The sequence below is a fragment of the Manduca sexta genome, chromosome 23 (assembly GCF_014839805.1).
Source record: "Manduca sexta isolate Smith_Timp_Sample1 chromosome 23, JHU_Msex_v1.0, whole genome shotgun sequence".
Taxonomy (NCBI): Eukaryota; Metazoa; Arthropoda; class Insecta; order Lepidoptera; family Sphingidae; genus Manduca; species Manduca sexta.
Genome location: NC_051137.1, coordinates 9,418,384 through 9,439,335, shown reverse-complemented (window position 1 = coordinate 9,439,335; position 20,952 = coordinate 9,418,384). Strand labels below are relative to the sequence as shown.

The 20,952-nt window shown below is 33.9% G+C and overlaps 3 protein-coding genes across 3 annotated transcripts; 1 reads left to right on the top strand and 2 right to left on the bottom strand.

Annotated features, from left to right (window-relative positions):
- Nucleotides 1-572: 572 nt before the first annotated feature.
- Nucleotides 573-13,386, top strand: LOC115440999 (endoplasmic reticulum-Golgi intermediate compartment protein 3). The gene is made up of 8 exons (XM_030165556.1): nucleotides 573-835; nucleotides 914-1,072; nucleotides 1,495-1,631; nucleotides 2,330-2,409; nucleotides 2,582-2,747; nucleotides 3,055-3,244; nucleotides 11,671-11,872; nucleotides 12,934-13,386. The coding sequence occupies exons 1-8, from the start codon at nucleotides 742-744 to the stop codon at nucleotides 13,067-13,069; spliced, it is 1,164 nt and encodes a 387-aa protein (XP_030021416.1). The 5' UTR covers nucleotides 573-741; the 3' UTR covers nucleotides 13,070-13,386.
- On the bottom strand, nucleotides 8,536-9,045 carry LOC115441001 (reactive oxygen species modulator 1). The gene is made up of 2 exons (XM_030165558.2): nucleotides 8,796-9,045; nucleotides 8,536-8,721 (listed from the first exon to the last, which is right to left on the bottom strand). Exons 1-2 carry the CDS (start codon nucleotides 8,924-8,926, stop codon nucleotides 8,613-8,615), a joined length of 240 nt encoding a protein of 79 aa, XP_030021418.1. The 5' UTR covers nucleotides 8,927-9,045; the 3' UTR covers nucleotides 8,536-8,612.
- LOC115441000 (transcription termination factor 3, mitochondrial) lies at nucleotides 12,546-15,158 on the bottom strand. Its single transcript, XM_030165557.2, has 3 exons — nucleotides 14,322-15,158; nucleotides 14,021-14,235; nucleotides 12,546-13,349 (listed from the first exon to the last, which is right to left on the bottom strand). Exons 1-3 carry the CDS (start codon nucleotides 14,852-14,854, stop codon nucleotides 13,072-13,074), a joined length of 1,026 nt encoding a protein of 341 aa, XP_030021417.1. The 5' UTR covers nucleotides 14,855-15,158; the 3' UTR covers nucleotides 12,546-13,071.
- Nucleotides 15,159-20,952: the final 5,794 nt, after the last annotated feature.

Genomic DNA, 20,952 nt, shown 5'->3' with positions numbered 1-20,952 from the left:
CTTTTCAAAATCAATTGGGTAAAGACTACAGTACATGATAAAGAGAGGAGAAAAAAAATATAATTGGTTTATTGTCGTTTAGAGCAGTTCATTTATATGCACGTAAAATAAGGAATAAATTAATTTAAATTTTCATACGAGTGCACAACCCTCTCAGGAACCATGATTTTTTTTTATTATGCTTATAATTATTTCTCATAGCACCCCTAGCAATTAGAAATAGTAAACATATGGGCAGAACAGTCCACATAAGCAGCACCCGTTCACAAGTATGACGCATGTGCATGCCATCGGCCTCCTCAACCATATTGTAGGGAAGTGGCCGACCGGCAGTTAATAGAGTTTAAGTTTTTGAAGTTATTAATTGGGTAAAGTGCTCACTGCATATGGATATCGGAGATATGTTTGATGGCGCACTCTATTATTTTTATTTATTTTACTTTAAGATGATTTAGGGGTTTCTGGCAACATTGCAGTGGTTTTATCGGATGATAACAATGTAATATATTGTGGTATTAAGTTTCCGGCTGAAAGACATGTATCCATGGCTCTAAAAAAATTTAAAAAAAATATACATCAGTTGTCACTTTCAATAGTTTATTGGTCTCTGCTTTCAATCTACAGACAGCTTTTAAAATTTCAGGATAACCAATTTAACTTGTTGATTTAAGTGTAAAATATATTGGAAATAAAACTGAAAAATACATTAATATAACCTATTTAAAAAATTCATTCATCACTATGGGCTCTGATTTAATTGATAAGTTTAAACAGTTAGATGCATATGCCAAAACATTAGATGATTTTAGGGTAAAAACGGCAACCGGAGCAGCAAGTAATAACACAAACAATATATATTTTTAATACACAACGTATTATATATCCTATATTTACAACTTATGTTTGATTTTAGTTACGATCACCAGCGTTGTTGTTATGATTTTGTTATTTCTATCAGAACTTTATGTATACATGTCACCAAATATATCTGAGGAATTATTTGTGGACACGTCAAGAGGACACAAGCTACGTATAAATCTTGATATTACAGTGCCAACAATTTCCTGTAGTTGTAAGTACTATATAATATATGGGATTAATTCAATATATAATTGAACTGTATTATAAGGTTCTAAACTCGAAATATTGTGACTTGGTCACGTCATAAACAATCTACATTTATAGCGGAGAAGTAAGTTGCCACCAAGTAGTCAATAATTATTGTAAGATATATTATCTCTGTCTTGCAACCTGTGATGCGAGGCATGCTCACAGTGGTTGCTGTTTTTAATGTATTAGCTCATTAATTCTTGTTATTTCTAAAGAAATGATAAATTATTTTGATCAATTTAGAAGTTTTTTAACTTTATCATTTATAAAAATGCCCCACTGACAAATTATTAAAAAAAAGTGTATGTTCACTTGTTTCTTAAATACTTCAGTTATCATGATTCAATATACTTCTATTTTAGTAAAACTTATTTTGTTTGCCAGATTTAGTTCTTGATGCAATGGATTCATCTGGAGAACAGCATCTACAAATGGATCAAAATATACATAAGCGAAGATTAGACTTAAACGGAAACCCAATAGAAGAACCCAAGAAAGAAGAAATTTCAACTGCTTCTACAGTAATTACTTTGTCAATATTATGAACAATCCCATGCACATGGTCCAACTGCCTAATGTGCTAACCCTTTTACATATTTATCAACTAAGACCAAACACTAAATGCATAATTATTAATAATATTAATAATAAAGTTGAATAAAGTGCATTTGGTTAAGATCAGTTAAGTGGAATGTTTAATGCAAAAATACCATAAAACTATGATTTTTAGTTTAAACTACAAAAGTTAAGACTGCACCGTTTCTTTTGGCCCCACCCTATATAGCACAGCTGATACTATAACCAAGAACAAATGTGCTGTGTGCGATGAAAAAAGTGACTTTTGCTCTTCCTAACACTCATTGGGACTTCTACTTGATTTTGTGGATCTTATCATACTAGCTTTAGAAGTGTTATTAGAATGTAGTCTGTAAAGATATTGTCACCTAATCTTCAGCTTTCATTAACCAGTTTGATTTATAAAATGCTGGTATCACTTATATAGTTACTAAGTAAAAAAATCATTTTGAGCCTTCTCTCATCTCATCAAAAAACCATTGAAGCTTAGCTGAATGCACTTTACTCCAATCCAAAAAAAAACAATATATTCTGGTTTACACCAGAATCCAGACCATTTTTAATATTTTATGTAATAGATATATATACATTACACATTTTAAATAATAATCTTACTCCATAATAATTTTAATAAATCATTTAGGCAAAAGCAAACCAGAATTCATCTGAAGTAGCAATAATTACATGTGGAAGCTGTTATGGAGCTGCATTTAATGAATCTCAGTAAGTCCCATCTTTGTATAGTCTTTGTAAAAATCTTACCATTTTTGTTAAATATATAACTGTTACAGATAGTATATTGCGTTATTGTTGGTTAATAGAAGTACTAACCAGAAACAAAATATTTTTTATACCATACCATATCAAGCGAAAAAATTAAATGATTCTATTACAGGTGTTGCAATACTTGTGAAGATGTGAAAGAAGCTTATAGACTGAGAAAGTGGGCTTTACCAAATTTAACAACTATTGAGCAATGTAAAAATGATGAGTCACTGGAGAAAACAAACTTAGCACTTAAAGAAGGATGCCAAATATATGGACATATGGAAGTTAATAGGGTATATATTTTTATTATAAATAAATACTACTTAAAATATATAAAGTACAGGTGTAACATAAATAGTCACCACTGAAGTAGTTGGAGGATTTCAATACATATTGACTCAAAGTTACTTACATTAGTAATAAATAGTCATAAGACTGACAAGACTCCACAGTAATTACACCTAGATTTTATTTTTCTTTTTTTTCCTTTTGGCTAGAAGTGCATTACGGCTACCTCCCAGCCTCCATGGGGGGCATTTGGACTATAATATAACTTTAATGTTACTTCATAAGTTAATTTATAGCTACGATTTTTTCTAGGTTGGAGGAAGTTTCCACATAGCCCCAGGCAAGAGTTTCACCATAAATCATGTCCATGTACATGATGTGCAACCATTCTCATCATCAGTATTCAACACAACTCATATAATTCGACATCTGTCTTTCGGAACTAACATTGAAAGTGCCAACACTTCTCCCTTGGATGGCGTAAAAGGACTGGCTACCGAAGGTAAGAAATAGCACTTAATAAATGGTGTCATAATATACAGGATTCTCGTAAAGGGAATTTGTAATTTGAGATTGAATTAGCTTTGGACACAGCCACATCCCCGTAATATTTATATTTGCTTTTTTTTATTCAATGGCATAATGTTTTATAATGTCACACATTATAAAACATTATGCCATTGAATGAAACTAGTTTTTGCGAGACCTCAGAGCGGTATCGTGCCGCGCATGCAATTAAACTACTATGCCACCAAACCAGTCAAAATTGAAGAAATTACTTGGTGGAAGTTCATTTAGGTACACTTTGTGACAAGTAAGTTTCATTTAATAACCGAATTAAATTCAAATCAGATGCGATGCAGCCAGTACTATTAATATAGATATGAACTAGAATCGAAAAGTTTGATAAGGATTGATAACCTCTGATGAAAAATTATAACCATATAAAATGCATGTAATACAAATGTCACCAGGTCATTTATTTATGATAATAAATATAAAATTAAATGTTGTGACTGCATAAATTATTTTCCATTCTCAAATCAATATTGTATTTACATCTAGTGAAGTTACTAAATAATAGGTACTACAGGCAGCAAATATCTTGAATCAATACCATGAGGTGGTGGAAGTTTTGCATTGGTATTAGGTACCTACACTAATGTGAAATATTTTTTTTTATTGTTAGGTTTCCTTTTAGTTTTTTTAGTATACGGGCCTAATAACAAAGCTGTAAAAAATATTAAATATATATACCACCAGTCAATTACTATCGAAGACCCAAAAAAACGAAATACATTTGTCCAATGTCAGCGTTGCCAGCAATATGGCCATACTAAAAACTATTGCATGAGGCCATATAGATGTGTGAAATGTGCAGGACCTCATAAGACAGCGGAATGCTCTAAGACTGATCGCAATACCCCAGCGAAATGCGCTCTTTGTCTCGGAGCTTATCCAACAAATTATAAGGGATGTGAGGTCTATAAAGAGATATTAACCAGGAAATCCAACAAGCAGTTGAACATTAAAATGAGATACAATTCTAAAACCTTAGTTAACGATATTGGTAACTCTACCACACCAAACCCTCCCAATGGGGAAAGTATATTGAACTTAGAACCCAAAAATAGCGAAAGCTATACCAACGTATTGAAAACAAGCAAAAACACGATAGAAGCACATATTACCTCATCATCAAACGAAACACTTGAAACTATACTACTTAAACAAGCAGAAAAATTTGAGGTTATCCTACAACAAATGAGTACGTTGATCGCGCTCATAACAACGCTCATATCAAATATTACAAAATGACTTCGCTAAAGTTAGCCACTTGGAATCTAGACGGACTATCTCCAAATAAGGATAACGTTGAAGTTTTATTAAATACACACAACATTGACATCCTACTGGTGTCTGAGACTCATTTTACTGCCAACAGCAGCATTAAGATACGTAATTATCGAATCTACGCAACTAAGCATCCAGACGGAACTGCACATGCGGGAGCGGCTATTATTGTGAGATCTAGTATTAAACATCATGAATGTCCACAATTTAAAAAAGCCCACCTTCAAGCAGCTACTATTGCAATAGAAGATAAAAATGGAACATGCAATGTTTCAGACATATATTGCCCTCCGAAAAATAAAATTCTACAGGAACAATATGATGAATTCTTTAACACCTTGGGTCTTCGTTTCATAGCAGGCGGAGATTGGAATGCTAAACATGTTCACTGCGCCTCAAGATTGAGTAATACCAGGGGTAGAGAGCTTAAGAAAAGTATAGATAAGAATAGACTCACTACAATCTCAACAGCCGACCCCACTAACTGGCCTACTGACCCAAACAGACTACCAGACGTTATAGACTTCTTCATTATAAAAGGTTTATCTAAACTTTTCCACCATGTACAAACATGTCTAAACGCCAATTCCAATCATGCTCCAGTAATACTGACCATTGGTACTACAGCCTTCAATACAGGAAAGATCTTAAACTTATATAATAAACGTACAGACTGGATTGCCTTCCAGGAACTAATTAATAATAAACTTAATCTTAAAACTTCATTAACAACAGAGACTGAGATTGAGGGCGCCGCCAAATTAATAACCACGACAATTCAATAATGTTGCTGGAAGTCTACACCAGAAGTCACCCAACGCCCATTACAGCGTAAAACTTACTCCGACACTATACGGTCCCAAATAATGGAAAAAAGGAGACTTCGACGAGTGTGGCACACCAGTAGGCATCCAAGTGACAAAAAAGCATTTAACAGAGCAATCCATGATTTAAAAATTCTAATAGCCGAAGCTAATGACATCGTCCTGGAAAAATACTTAGAAGGGTTATCAGCCACCAAAGCGTCTAACTACTCATTATGGAAAGCATGCAAAAATTATGATCGACCTTTTATATCACAAACCACCACTTCGGAGACAGGACGGAAAATGGGCTAGAACTGGACAAGCTAAGGTTGAAGCTTTTGCTGACCACCTTAGCAGAGTTTTCATTCCAAAGGAAACTAGACCAAATACAGACGAAACGGATATTAATTATATTCTTGACCAAGACCTTCAATTGGAATTACCCCTACAAACAGTAACTCCCAAAGAGATCTTTAGAAATATAAAGTCTATGGATAATAATAAAGCACCGGGATTTGATCTCATTGATAAAAAAGTTCTTCAACAGTTGCCGCGCAAATCAGTAGTGTATCTTACTAATTTATTCAACGCCATTCTGAGAGCGGGGTATTTTCCAGACCTATGGAAAGTCTCCCAGATTATAATGATTCACAAACCTGGTAAACCTGCTAACGAAATTACCTCATACAGACCTATTAGCCTACTCCCAGTTATTTCCAAGCTTTTCGAAAAGACATTACTTACGAGACTAAATAAAGTTCTTAGAGAAAATTCTATAGTGCCCAATCATCAATTCGGATTTCGAAGAGAACATGCCACTATAGAACAAGTTCATAGAGTGTGTAGGACCATAAGAAAAGCTTTTGAAAAAAAAGAATACTGCTCCTTTGCATTTCTCGACATAAAACAGGCGTTTGATAGGGTATGGCATAAAAGGTTGCTGTGCAAAATAAAAACTCTGCTACCACATACGTTTTATGGAGTATTGAAGTACATTTCTGACCGAATATTCCAAGTAAAGGAAAACGACTGCACATCAGAATTCCATGCAATATCTGCGGGCGTTCCACAAGGCTCCGTACTTGGACCAGTTTTGTACACACTATACACATCAGACTTACCAAATACTCAAGACATAACTGTCGCGACCTTTGCTGATGACACTGCCTTACTTGCTTCGAATAGTTGCCCAATACAAGCTTCAGGGATTCTACAAAAAGGCCTAAATAAAGTAGAAGAATGGCTTACCAAATGGAGAATCGCTGCCAGTGTGTCTAAATCGGTACATGTCACATTTACCCTACGCAAAGAAGACTGTGCACCGGTCACACTGAATGGTACACAACTTCCACACCGCAACACAGTAAAGTACTTAGGAATGCACTTAGACCGCAGACTTACATGGAAGACGCACATTGAAACAAAGAGAGATGAAATCAATCTAAAGTACAAAGGATTGTACTGGCTGCTGAATAGAAATTCAAAACTAGCAATAGACAACAAAATCATCATCTATAAAACAATCTTAAAGCCCATTTGGACATATGGCTTACAGCTCTGGGGTTGTGCTAGCAATTCCAATGTGTTGATAATGCAAAGGGTGCAAAACTCTATCCTGAAGCAAATCTCAAATGCACCATGGTTTATTACAACAAATGAAGTCCATGAAATTTTTAACATACCACTAGTCAAAAATGAAATAATGCTATGCAGTGCTAAATACAAAGTACGACTACAAAAGCACCCCAACCAACTCGCGGGTCAACTCACCATACCCGATAGCATACGTCGGCTAAAAAAGCAGCGTGACATCTTTGATAAGGATAACCAGTAAAACTTAAACATTCCCAAGAAAGCGCTTACTCCACTGGGGGTAGCGCCCTATATTCCTCCGACTCTAACATCTCATCTGCTCATATTCAAAAGGACTGATCGCATGATAAAAAAAAAAAAAGTTTCCTTTTAAATGGTCTTAAAGATGATGATATTTTCCTACCGAATATTAATAGATTAATGCGTATTTTAGAATATTTTTTTTCAAGAGTTATCCTTTTCTTGGCTATTTATTTCGCGGTACTTTCAGATACTTTTGTTACCTCTCTGAATTACATAAAACAGTAAGTAACAAATATTCTCTTCCTGGTAAAACTTATATATAAAAATATAAATTATTTTTGCATCTAAATCATAAGTTGAAATGAAGCTTGAAAAAATATTTAAGAAATCTTTTTATAGGTAAATTTTTACATTTTATGTATGTCCGCAATTTTTATCTTTAATATTTTTGCAGGGCTGATTGGATAGAAATAGAATGGAATAAAGACAAATTATAATAGACAATAAAAAATCAGTAAATATTAACCAAGTTCCTGCATTATCATATTTTTTTTATTCTCACCAAAATAATCTCACTACGACCGTTTACAAATGTAAATTCTGTGTTGATTTAAATTTTTTTTTATAAATTACCAATTTCGCGCCAAAACTTACCGAAAACGAAACTTCAATTGGTCACTGAGTTTAGTGAACAAAACTAGTCTTTCACAAGCCTTTTAAACCTTCTTGAATCTACCACTGTTTTTTTGCTTTGCTTTGTGTTATTGATGTAAAATGAAATGGTACAAAAACTCCCTTAGTAACATAATAACTCACTGATAAATCACTATATTTCAAAGCTCTCTTATTTCGTGCCTCTTATGTTGTGTAATAATCTTAGGTTTAGAATTTCATGTTTATAAAGCCTAAACCTTTGGCTCTGTGATATCACTTATCAGGCAGCTTTGAGCCGCATTATGTACTTTCATCAGATGATGTCACATGCTGAAAAACTGTCACATGAGAAAATGTTTTTAAAATCACAACTTTAACTCAAATCTTTATAAATTTTTAAGACCATAAAGAAGTCTATGTATCAATAGAATATTTTGTTAAATTCAAAGTTTTATTTATTACCTAATTGTTAGCCATTATCGTTGTGCAATACAATGAGTTGTTGAAATTTTGAATAATAGTCTTTTATTTTTTATCATTTCTACTGAAGTGAAAGAAAGTCTTGTAAGCATTAGTTATATAAGTGTGAGTCAATTTTAGTATAATTCGTAATTACTGACATATATTTATCTAATGAAACACATTTTTGTGGATGAACTGCAAGTTTATATCAGAATTCTAACATATATATACAAATTAATATTAATTTAAAGAGACCAGTCAACAACGAATTCCAGTGCCTATTGCCATGAATGTTCCGAACGTGCCACCACCTTGCAACATAACTTTTCCAACAGAGTGGACCAATTCTCGGCCTCTTGCTCCATATCTGTAATACAATAGTATAAATTTTCAACGTCTATGAAGAAAATTGTATCTAAATAAAAAAAAATTAATTATAACCTCAAAGCTGTGAAACCACCAAACAGTCCTCCACTAGCCATACCGACACAAAATCCAATCATGAAACCCATTTTCATTTTGTCGAAACATGAGGGACCTTGACTTTGATACACACCACCAGGAACCGGCATTTTAGCAATATTTTACTTATTCTTAGTTTATTTTTTTTAGTTTTGGTATTAACAATTGACAGTTTAACTCTAAGGTTTTTTTATGATTATGCGACTTATGTCAAGTGTCAACTGTCGCCTGTCAGATCTGTGTCAACCAGTGTCTCCATGTGTAAATCGAGAATAACCGTGTTGCAAGGATAAAAATATCGAGTTTCTAGACAAAATTACCTTCAATAATTTATGAAGTAAAACCAACTCATATTGAAGTGGGGGCTAAAAAAAAGCTGCCCAAATAGTAATTTGAGTTAATTTATCTAGGATTTCCAGCAACCCCCAAACACTACTAGATTTGCTGCGTCAATACTTAGAGAACCACTGTGCCCCTTGATCCATTGTAAGGTGACTAGGTTAGACAACTTATCACCTCCAATGCCAAGTGACACTAGTACTAGTATGAACTCGAACTGAATAGTTTCACTGTCAAAGGTTCGTAGTACCGCGTCACAGTACGCGTATTTTATGGCTTGTTAGACCCCGCTTGTACACTGCTTTGGCAGCTTGTGTGGTGGTGATACATTTATTTTGATATATGGAGGCCTTCTCGCCTAAAGCTATTAATATATCATTGATTTCCAACGAGAACATTATTGCACCCGATCCTGTCGTGGTCTTTGAGCCATCGGTGTGTACGGAGGTCATAGATACTGATGTACAGTTCGTGTATACCAGACCAGTCATTTTGTTCTTCAGCAAGCTGGACAGAGTAGCTTTTGCACAAGATATTATCCCCCTTAATCATAGACGTTTTTTATCTAAGGACGGAATAAAGCTGTGATAACAAGTCTGCTTCTCAGTGCCGTTGGGCACTGAGAAACAGACATGGGGCCGTTGTGATTGGCTAATACTGAGATACAATAATATTAGCCAATCACAACGGCCCTATGTCTACACACTGCGAAGGCTGCCATGCCGTCAGCACTGAAAAACAGACTTGTTATCACAGCTTTACTCAGTCCTTAGATAGGTAAAAAACGTTTATGAATAAGGGGGTATGTTGTTTGGGCACACTGTAGTTAGGGGCGGCTATCAGTGGTTGATATTGGTAGTCTCCTCAAAGATAACACTGAGCGCCTTTAATTGAATCCAGAGCTTTAATGTATTTAGTCTGATTTGCTGCTGAGGCCACCGCCTGTTAGATAAAGACGTCCAATTTTGGTAGCCCCAAGCATTATCTTCAGTGCTGCTGTGAATGTAATTTTCATGCCGCCCGTTATGGCTGTACAAGCTAATCTTTAGAAATGGTGCCATTTGCTCCTTGGTTGGGCTAGTATGGTTTTGGGTCACCATAGTACGGTTCCGTAGGAGATAGTTGGCCGTATCACAGCTGCATATAGCCAATTCTTAATGTTAAAGTGGACTCCCTAAGTTTTTCCAACGAGTGTTTTGCATTGCCAGAAGGTGATACAGGCTTTGTCCAGTTAGTGCTCCAGATGTTTATTCGATAGCAGCTTATCGTCCAAAACTACACCTAAGTACTTTGCCTCAAAGTAGGTAAGCATTCATTGTGAACAATACTAGTTCAGTTTCAGATGGGTTTACAGACAATCCTTCAGAACACCATAGTTTCACGATGATGGGACTTCTGCATTAAGTCACATAGAACATTCCCTCGAACATTCTATTTACAAGGATCCCACATCGTCTGCATAGCCAACAGTGTAAAATCCTGCCTCGTTTAGTGACCTAATAAGGTCTTCCGTCTGGAGGTTCCACAGAGGTAGTGATGGCAATTATTACTATTTCGAATTAATTTCATTAGCATGCGAATTTTGATCAATTAATCCAACATAGAGGTAGTGAAATGACCCCTCCCCCCTCCCCCTCCTGTCTGTAGCCTCTCGATACGACCGTTCGGTCTATGTCGTTGACTTTACCGCACCGCTCTCTTCTTCAGCACTTCGTCACTAATCTAGCTACCTATGGTTACCGTGTTACATCGTTAACCATACTACACTAACACTAACAAAAATTATGAAATGTATGAACCATCTTTTACATTTTTACCAAAGCAAAAGATAGAAATCAAATCAGTTAGGTACATAAGTAAATTTCTTTTTAAAATATTTTTTTTGGTGTAAATATTTAAACACCTTTACATTAAATTCGAAAGCGTCATCTATGCAAAACGGGACCGGTATTCCAGGGGTTCAGTTGGCGAGCGTTCTGCATTCAGATTTGGAAATAATTCTGTTTATCTTAATTAAAAGCGTTAATAAGTGAATGTATCTTTTATTTAATATTTCATATATTACAAAATTTACTAAGTTAATATATTGATTTCGACTTACTGTTTTTATTTATGTACCTAATACTTACAATCTCTCTTCCTTCTTTTATTTTATTTTCAAATAATGATTAGACATTTCGTAAAGGAAACATTAGGTACTTTTTGATAACTTGCTATTCACTTTTAAAACAATTAACTCTTTTTTGTAAATTAAGCTTTTCTATTGTAAGCCAGCTATCTGTGTAAATATCATAAAAAAACTTAAATTTTAGGATGTAAACGAAAAATATCCGTAACGCCAGACAAAAACAGGCAAATATTATTTAAACACAAATATCTATTACAAAATTTATCGATAAGTACCTGTTTAGTGGTTTTTGAGTTTATCGTTTTCATACAAGCACAGAGACGCTCTGGGGGCCTTTGATTTATAATATGTACAGATTTAAATAATGTTACGATATTTTATTTGCAGGAGCTGTAATGTTCCAGTATTACTTGAAGATAGTTCCGACAATGTATGTAAAATTAGACAATACAGTTTTGCATACTAATCAATTTTCAGTAACCAGACATCAAAAATCAGTCTCAAATGTAAATGCAGAATCTGGTATGCCTGGAGCCTTTTTCAGTTATGAATTGTCACCTTTGATGGTTAAATATACAGAAAAGGAAAGGTAAGAAAATTATCAGTAAAACTAGGTAATATTTTATTAAATGACAAATAATTTAAAAGGGTTTTAAAAATAGAAGGTCGGCAGATCAGTAATTTAGGCGACCAGTAGAAAAAAAGTAATACCTAACGTTGTACAATTTGTCTCCTGTAAATAGGTTATTCATAGTAAGTATAACTAAAATAACATAAATTGTAAGGATTTTAAGGAAAAAAATTAAGTAAGTATATCACTGGTCTCTCATATGCAAGATTCCGGCAGGGTAGGTACCACCTCAATGTCTATTTCTGCCGCTAAGCAGCAGTGTGTAGTGAGTAGTCACTGTTGTGTTCCGGTTTGAAGGACATTGTAGCCTGTGTAACTACTGGACATAATAAGACTTAATATCTCATGTCTCAGGATGGCGAGTGCAGTGGAATATCGAACAATTCTTTGTACTTAATTCAAGGTGTTGAATGGTGTTTAAACCGTTTATGGGCAGTCGTATCGCTCACCATCAGGGGAACGGACAGCTACGCAACAGTCTACTTAGTCATTCACAGCAAAAAAGAATTAAGAGCTACGAGTGAACTACCTTACATACGTTCTTTCTAAATATACGTTCACAATAGTCATAATTTTACACAATTGTTAAAAATAATGGAAGGGCCATGCAGATGCAAATAAAATATCCCACTGTATTTTTTTACTTTATTGATACGAAAGCAATGCGTCGTCATGATTGCGAACGAATATTTATTCACAGTCATCACAAATGCGTAACATGGACGTCTGGTACGCGCCAGCTTTACGTAATCCATCTATAATTAACTGTGAATATTATGTCTGCAATTGTAGTGTGCTATTTTGCTATGTTAACAGATATTTAGTTAACTAAGAACATTTATATTCTTATCTTGTTCTTGAATAACTAAGTTAGTAATTCATGTTTTCTTTTTAATATAAGTATATCTATTGCTTATCAATATTTATGTCTAGCGTATTCATCTTATGCCTAGAATAGACCTTCTGTATTTGGATACCCTTGGATACTTTGTTGTTTGACAAGAATTTTGATTTTTCAGGTCCATTGGACATCTTGCTACAAACATTTGTGCTATAGTTGGCGGAGTGTTTACTGTGGCTGGAATACTTGATACTCTATTATATCATTCCCTGAATGCATTTCAAAGCAAAATGTTGTTAGGTAAAACTGGTTGAGGTCACAATGTTTTCAGAAACATATTGAAATCATCTACATTTGATTTGGCATACTTTTTACAAAATTCAACATCTGTATCCTCTATTAAACATTTTACTGGTATATAATTTTCTTTTTTTGGATCATACTGAGCTCGGCCAAGCTTTTCTAAAAACATATGTCTTTGTTTTATTCTAAAATTCCTTGACAACAATACTTCTGGACTCTCCAATATGGCACTATGAGAAATTTTCATGATATTGTGTATATAATTGAATCTTTGTCCCAGAACTTTTTGATCTGAAATAAATAATAAAAATATAAGTAATACACTTTATTCAATGTTATTTTATTGTTAAATTATATTCCTAAAAATTGTAGAAATGCTGATTTATTCATTCTTTATGCATTAATAACGATTAATTTGAAATTTAAGCTAGTTAATAATATATTTCTTTAGTGAGGTATATTAGGCTAATTAAAGCTGTTCTTCAATTATAAGGCTTGTAATTGCAAAAAGAGTGATTCACCCCAGCAGATGGACAATGACCTCCTGATCTTAATCAGGTATTTTTATTAATATATAATATTAATTAGGTAGTCAAAGTTGATCACAGTGAATTAGTCTGTCACATCCTATGACAAGACAATATTGTTGCGATTTGCATTGTTTCTGCACAAAAACAGCAGTGTGTATATTTAGGTGAATTTTTATATTTTGGTACCTACTGAATGTCTCGGAGTAAGATAAGGGTAGGCAGAAGAATGAAAGAAGAAACATAAAGCAAAATAATACATTCTAGAAGATAATATATTAACTCATCCATTAGATTTGTCCAATATTAACAAATGTTGGATTGAAGCATTTATATTGGACATGCTGCTTAATGTAGGGTGACTAATGGAACATAAGTACTTAAGTTATAAGAAAGATGCATCTGACTTGTCATAGGATTCCAACTATTACTTACTTATCATCCATATTTTTGGCTTATCCAAAAGCAGTTTTTTTATCTCTAGGTCTTCAAATCCAAATTCTTCTTTTATAGCAAAATAATTAAATTTAATAAACTGTATATTGTAGGTTATTAATTTGGGTAGTTTAGTTGCTAAATATCTCACTTCATTTCCATTTAAATCAAATGTTTGCTGAAAAAATCCAAATCTTCTGTCAATTCTTATAGTACTGAAAAAAAAAATTTTGTTCAATTAAAACAATACAAAGACCAAACTTTAAAATGAACATACACAGGCTCACAGTAAGAACTTTACCTAAAATTTAACCAAAAAGGATTTTTCGACACTATCCTATTAATTTGATCATACATAAAACCCTTTGATTGCAGGTAATTTATTCGCACCTTGAGGTGTTCTATGGGCTCATAAAAAATCATAGGATTTTTTGATATAAATTCACCTATATTTTCCATTCCAATCAGGTCACTTAAAAATATTATATGGCATTTCATATTGCGTTCAAAGTCTAATTTCAAAAATTTTTCCATAATGTATGGTTTCTTTTCAATAACACTCAAATTTACATTAAGCTTCACTAGTTGTTTCAATGTTTCAGATTTGTTTACATATGCAGCAATGTTAAAAGTATTTTGGAGGTATGGAGTAACATTAGATAAATCAGCATTAGTAGTCTGTAATAAATTTTCTGCTTTATCTCTTTCATAGTGACTACTTTCATTTACATCTTGTAGCTGAGTTTGTACATAATGTGATGATAAACTCTTTACATCATTCAATAAATTATGAAGCTTTGAGCCTCTCAATACGTAGGTACAGAGCGACATCATAATTTGAAGATTATTATGAATTTAGCTTTCTTAAGTTTCGTACAATAGTAATCTTTATTAATATAACTTCTGATAAAGATGCCCAACTTCGTGGTTAAGAACTGTGTTCAGTTATCTATCTCCAAAGGCTTGGTGGGACCTTTTCCATGCTATAAATTTCATTTATTTTTTGAGAAGCTCACTTTTCCTGGCTTGCCTCTGATATAATGTAAGAATTAAAGAGAATCATGAGAATTATAAGCAAACGTGAACAAATAATTATTTGTTTTGACTTATGAAGTATAGAGCTAGGAACAAAGTAGTGATGCGACCGAGCCTGAATTTACTCAAGCCACTCGAATGAATTTGTCAAACTCGCACTTGAGTGGTCTCTATGTACTCGAGTTACCTCAGAACAATGACAAGCATAGAAGTAACTCCTCAGAACAACAAGCATAGAAGGAATCTAAATTACCCTCATATAAGGTGCGTTGGGGTAAAATCGGACGCTTTTTCGACGTGTTAAACAGTCTTCTCGAATTATTTTTTTACAATAATTCTATAAGAGCTATCATAATGAATCATTAACTTAGCTATATGTTATTAAATATACTAAATGGTATATATTTTTTCAATACCTGATATATAACAGTTAATATTTTATAGGGCTTTAAAAAGTACCATACTTTTAGAAATGTGTGAGAAAGATAGGACCTTCACAGGTATAGTTCGGACTACTATCTAAAATCGTCTATGATACAGGTATTCTAAAAATCCATAAAAAGAGCATATTCTGATCTAGATATTCATTTATAAACATTCAAAAAAAATTATAAATTTCGTAAGATATTTTTAGAAGCGAACTTTGTTTTTTTAATAGTTCTAGGCATACGATCATACCCCACATAAGTGACACTGTCGATATTTTTAAAAGTATTCGAAGAAATAGTACAGACACGTGTAAATAAACAATAAATTAACCAAATCGACCATTCATCTGAGCTAAAAAAAATACACAATTACTGAGTTCAGACGTTTTCGTGTATAAATTTTGATAAAAACTTGCAATATTTTACAAGTGCTAGATCGAACGATTTTTATCCGTTCTTTAACGACAAATAATTGTATGGGTAAAGATCGGATCTCGGGGAATATACGTGTTTCGACAAATTTCAATAAACAAGTCACAAGATTTATTTCCTTTATGATAGTATATACCTAGAAAATTAATTGAAAACAGTAAATACTCAATTAAAATTAGGCAAATTCTTGCATGGGGTTAATCCGGATCTGCCAGGGAACGACAAAACATCGATATTCTGTTTGTTAGCACCGTAAACATTATTTACTTGACGGATTCAATCATGTGAACTAGTGGAACGTAGGGTACAAGATGGGGTCGCAGGTAGTGTTGTCCGAAAACAAAAATTATAACACAGTTACGAGTTATTTGATTTATACGATGTTATACCTCCTACGATCTTACCCCAACGCGCCTTACTTATCCTATTTTTTCAAATAGGCCAAAACCGTTGAAAAGAACGAGACAAATATTATGTTGCTAAGGTCGGCTTGGGTACACTTTAAAATAATCAAATGGTTACCTTTGGTCCTCTTTATGATGCCGAATTAAAAAGCAAATAAAATGTCAAATGTTCCAACTTGCCAACCTCAAAACAATGTCACAAACGCACCCACACAATTTAGTTACGTTATACTTCAGCGCGTGCTTTTCAAAAGTGGCTACATGTTTTGTAATATTTTTGTTGTTAATTTTAATAAATACACAGTGCTGTTTAAATAAAATATAGCCCTACGAACAAGCAATGGCCTGCGTTATTGTGGGATGTAAATCTCATTCTTCTCGTAAAGAAAATGAAACTGAAATCATCAGCTTCCATCGGTGAGTAAACAAAAACCCAATATATTTGCTTAAACCCTCTACATAAGTGCAAAAAGTGTTATTAATTATACTTTATTATGCTGTAGTCATATTATAATCTGCTGTTGGCCATTCGATACAGTCATTATTAAGTATTTTTCATTTTTACCAATTTACGTTGTCGAATTCAATAGTGTTGTACTACATATTCTATTGATAACATAGATGTTAGTATATTGTAGTTTATTATTTTGCATAAATTCAATGTACGGTGGTGTAGTGGTAAAAGCCATTCGGGAACCATACCCGAAGGCTGGGGCGAGGAAACTATCTGATTTTCATAGTTTGTTTCATACAATGTGTTTCATTGCAGATTCCCCACAGATGATACTATGAGGCAAAAGTGGATCATTGCCATAGCTCGTCCCAATAGGAATTGGAAAAAACAGGACCGTGTTTGTTCCAAACATTTCGAAAAAGACTATTTTATAACCATTGATCATAAATGGCGCAGACTAAAACCTAATGCTGTCCCCTCATTACATCTACGTTCAGAGATGGTAATATTATAATATATTGCATACGTAATCATACATGAAATGAATGCGCACCTATTACATTTGTATGCTAGCAAATTAATTTTTTCTCTCAATCACTGTTAATATATTTTACGCCTTACAGAAGATAAAGTTGATATTTATTTATATTAATTAGGGTAGTGTGGTAGTTTGCTTGTCTCTGATTCCCATGCTATTTTGTTTCAGAATGTTATATCGACGACCTCTACTAGCTTCAATGCTGTATCGCCATCCAGTTCAATCAGTATGTCACCAGTGCAACAGCAAACTGATTTAATATCTCGGGTATTTAAATTAGAAAAAGATAATAAAAGGCTTCAGAAAATTGCTAGACAACGATTGTTAAAGATAAATTCTTTACGACAAAAAACCAGACGTTTAAAGAAAAAAAATATTAATTTGCATACCCGCTTAATGGATTTACTTAAAAATGAGAGAATAGAAGCAAAAAATTTGCTGTTATTGGAATCTGTGATGGATAACCCGATAATAAAAAGATATTTGACAAAACAAATGGGGGACAATACGCGAGAATTCAGCTTAGAAATGAAAAAATTTGCGGTAACGTTGAATTACTTATCACCACGTGCCTATACTTAGTCTGGCCATAAATACTGTTACACTTAATTATAAAAAAATATTACATTTGAATTTCGAATCTGTCATTTTTATACGATTGTTCATTGTGTTTTCTCATTTTGGCGCCAATACATTGTAAAATATTTTGCGATATTAAAATGGTGTGGGGTGATAAAGAGAACCGAATCGCTGTGATAGCATTACACAAAGTAGGTATGGAGCCAAATGCAATTTTTAAAACTCTCCATACACTTGGTATTAGTAAAATGTTTGTGTACCGGGCTATTAATAGGTACAATGAGACCTCCTCTGTTTGTGACAGAAAAGATCTGGCCGTCCACGTAGTGTTCGTACGAAAAAGGTGGTCAAAGCAGTAAGGGAAAGAATTCGAAGAAATCCTGTCCGAAAGCAAAAGATTTTATCTCGGGAAATGAAGATAGCACCTAGAACCATGTCGCGTATTTTAAAAGATGACTTAGGACTTGCAGCCTATAAGAGACGCACTGGCCATTTCTTAACTGATAATTTAAAGAAGAATAGGGTGGTAAAATCGAAACAACTACTGAAGCGGTACGCAAAGGGAGGTCACAGAAAAATTTTGTTTACGGATGAGAAAATTTTTACAATTGAGCAACATTTTAACAAACAAAATGACCGTATTTATGCTCAAAGCTCTAAGGAAGCTTCCCAATTAGTCGACAGAGTGCAACGTGGACATTATCCGACTTCAGTGATGGTTTGGTGGGGTGTTAGCTATGAAGGAGTGACTGAGCCATATTTTTGTGAAAAAGGTATCAAAACATCGGCACAAGTGTATCAAGATACCATTCTTGAGAAGGTAGTTAAGCCCCTTAACATCACCATGTTCAATAACCAAGTATGGTCCTTCCAGCAAGACTCGGCGCCGGGTCATAAAGCTCGGTCCACGCAGTCTTGGTTGGAATCGAACGTTTCGGACTTCATCAGAGCTGAAGACTGGCCGTCGTCTAGTCCCGATCTTAATCCGCTGGATTATGATTTGTGGTCAGTTTTAGAGAGTACAGCTTGCTCTAAACGCCATGATAATTTGAGTCCCTAAAACAATCTATACGATTGGCAGTGAAGAATTTTCCCATGGAAAGAGTGCGTGCTTCTATTGATAACTGGCCTCATCGTTTAAAGGACTGTATTGCAGCCAATGGAGACCACTTCGAATAAGCTTTTTATATTTTTTAATTGTTTTATATTTATGTATTAAACTGACACACTGTAAAAGTAATAAATGTTATTTGCAGTTAACAATTTTCTTTTTTCTTTATTACAATATTTATGGCAAGACTAGGTACTTTCTTGCGCAGCGAGTTAAAGGATATTTTACTTCATCCAAAAACTTGGTATCAGAAAATGGTATCAGACCATCGACTGCAATCCAGGATTTACAGTCGAAGCCGTTGATGCAATCAGGGAAAGAGTAAAATTAAAAAATGGGAAACCTTTATATTGTGCATTGTCACTAGATGAAATGGCTTTGCGAAAATTGGTTGAGTGGGATGGAACTAATTATTTTGGCTTTGTTAATATCGGCTGTGATCTTGATTCCCATGACATACCATTAGCGAAAGAAGCCTTAGTGTTTATTATAACAGCCATTAACGACACATGGAAAATCCCTGTTGGGTATTTTTTTGATAAATTCTATTACCGCCCAACAGAAAGCAATTCTAGTACTGCAATGTGTATCATTATTGGCTGAAACTGGAGCTAATATTGTAACTCTTACTTTCGACGGCGCTGCTACCAACAAAGCTATGTCGAGTCATTTGGGATGTGATTTATTAAATTATTTTTTCATTCAAAATGATCACAAAATATATTTGTGGCCTGATCCATGCCATAACATAAAGTTAATACGTAACACATTCGGTGACAAAATGTCCTCATAGATCATCAAGGCAATAAAATATCTTGGTTTTATATTGAACTATTACATAAAATTGAAAACAACGAAGGCATTTAGGCACAAAAATAAAAAAAGACCATATCGAATATGTAAAACAAAAAATGAAGGTACGCTTAGCGACGCAACTTTTAAGTGCAAGTGTTGCAGATGCACTAGAATTTTGTAGGGACATTGGGATCCCTGAATTTTTGGGTTGTGATGGCACCATCCAGTTGATAAGAATATTTAATAATCTGCTTGACGTAATGAACAGTAGAAACATGAGAGCCAAAGGACGGAAATGGGCGCTAGCCAAATTGAACGTGGAGGAAACAAAGAACTTTTTTGAAAACGTTGAAGTATACATTAAACATTTGAAATTCCTTGACGGTACATTAGTAATTGATTCAAATAGATCAAATGGTTTTCGTGGTTTTATTGTTTGCATGAAATCACTTATTGCATTATATAACACATTGATTGCCCAGGAAAACAGCACACTGAATTACATATGTACTTACAAACTAAGCCAAGATCACCTTGAATTATTTTTCGGATCTATTAGAGCAAAATGCGGCTTTAATAACAATCCATCAGCACGTATGTTTCGCGCGGCTTATAAAAGATTATTAGTGCATGCCCAATTTAAAGATAGTGCTACTGGAAATTGTTTGCCATTAGAAAAAATTACAATTCTCAATGCTTCTGCAATAAATTCAACGACTGGAAACTGCAGACTCGTCGAAAGCCCTGATGATATAACGATGAATCTGGAGAATTTAGACGATCACGATTACATTTTCCCAACACTGACCGAGTATGCTCATCATGTTGTCGAGTATATAGCAGGTTTTGTTGTAAGGAAATTAAAAAAACAATTACATTGCGAAACATGTATCCAGAGCACGTTAGAAAGTACACCAAATAAAAACACTTTCTCCTTGGTTTCTCACAAAAATAAAGGAGGTTTAATTCAACCCTCTGATGGAGTGACTAAAGTGTGTTCAACGGCAGAAAAAATATTGCGGGAATACCAAACTCGCGTAGGTTCCAAATGCGTTGGACAACCGAAATATTTTCTAACGATGATTAATAAACTTTCAGGAATGTTACTACCTACTTCAATTTTTAATAATTTAATTGAATTCATTAGAAAATTATT

Coding starts and splice junctions, on each gene's coding strand:
- LOC115440999 (XM_030165556.1), top strand. CDS start 742: ATGGGCTCTGATTTAATTGATAAGTTTAAACAGTTAGATGCATATGCC. Junction 3,245..11,670: donor AAAAGGACTGGCTACCGAAG/GTAAGAAATAGC, acceptor TTTTATTTGCAG/GAGCTGTAATGTTCCAGTAT. Junction 11,873..12,933: donor AAATATACAGAAAAGGAAAG/GTAAGAAAATTA, acceptor TTGATTTTTCAG/GTCCATTGGACATCTTGCTA.
- LOC115441001 (XM_030165558.2), bottom strand. CDS start 8,926: ATGCCGGTTCCTGGTGGTGTGTATCAAAGTCAAGGTCCCTCATGTTTC. Junction 8,722..8,795: donor GGTGGTTTCACAGCTTTGAG/GTTATAATTAAT, acceptor ATTGTATTACAG/ATATGGAGCAAGAGGCCGAG.
- LOC115441000 (XM_030165557.2), bottom strand. CDS start 14,854: ATGATGTCGCTCTGTACCTACGTATTGAGAGGCTCAAAGCTTCATAAT. Junction 14,236..14,321: donor CCTTTTTGGTTAAATTTTAG/GTAAAGTTCTTA, acceptor TTTTTTTTTCAG/TACTATAAGAATTGACAGAA. Junction 13,350..14,020: donor GCCAAAAATATGGATGATAA/GTAAGTAATAGT, acceptor TATTTATTTCAG/ATCAAAAAGTTCTGGGACAA.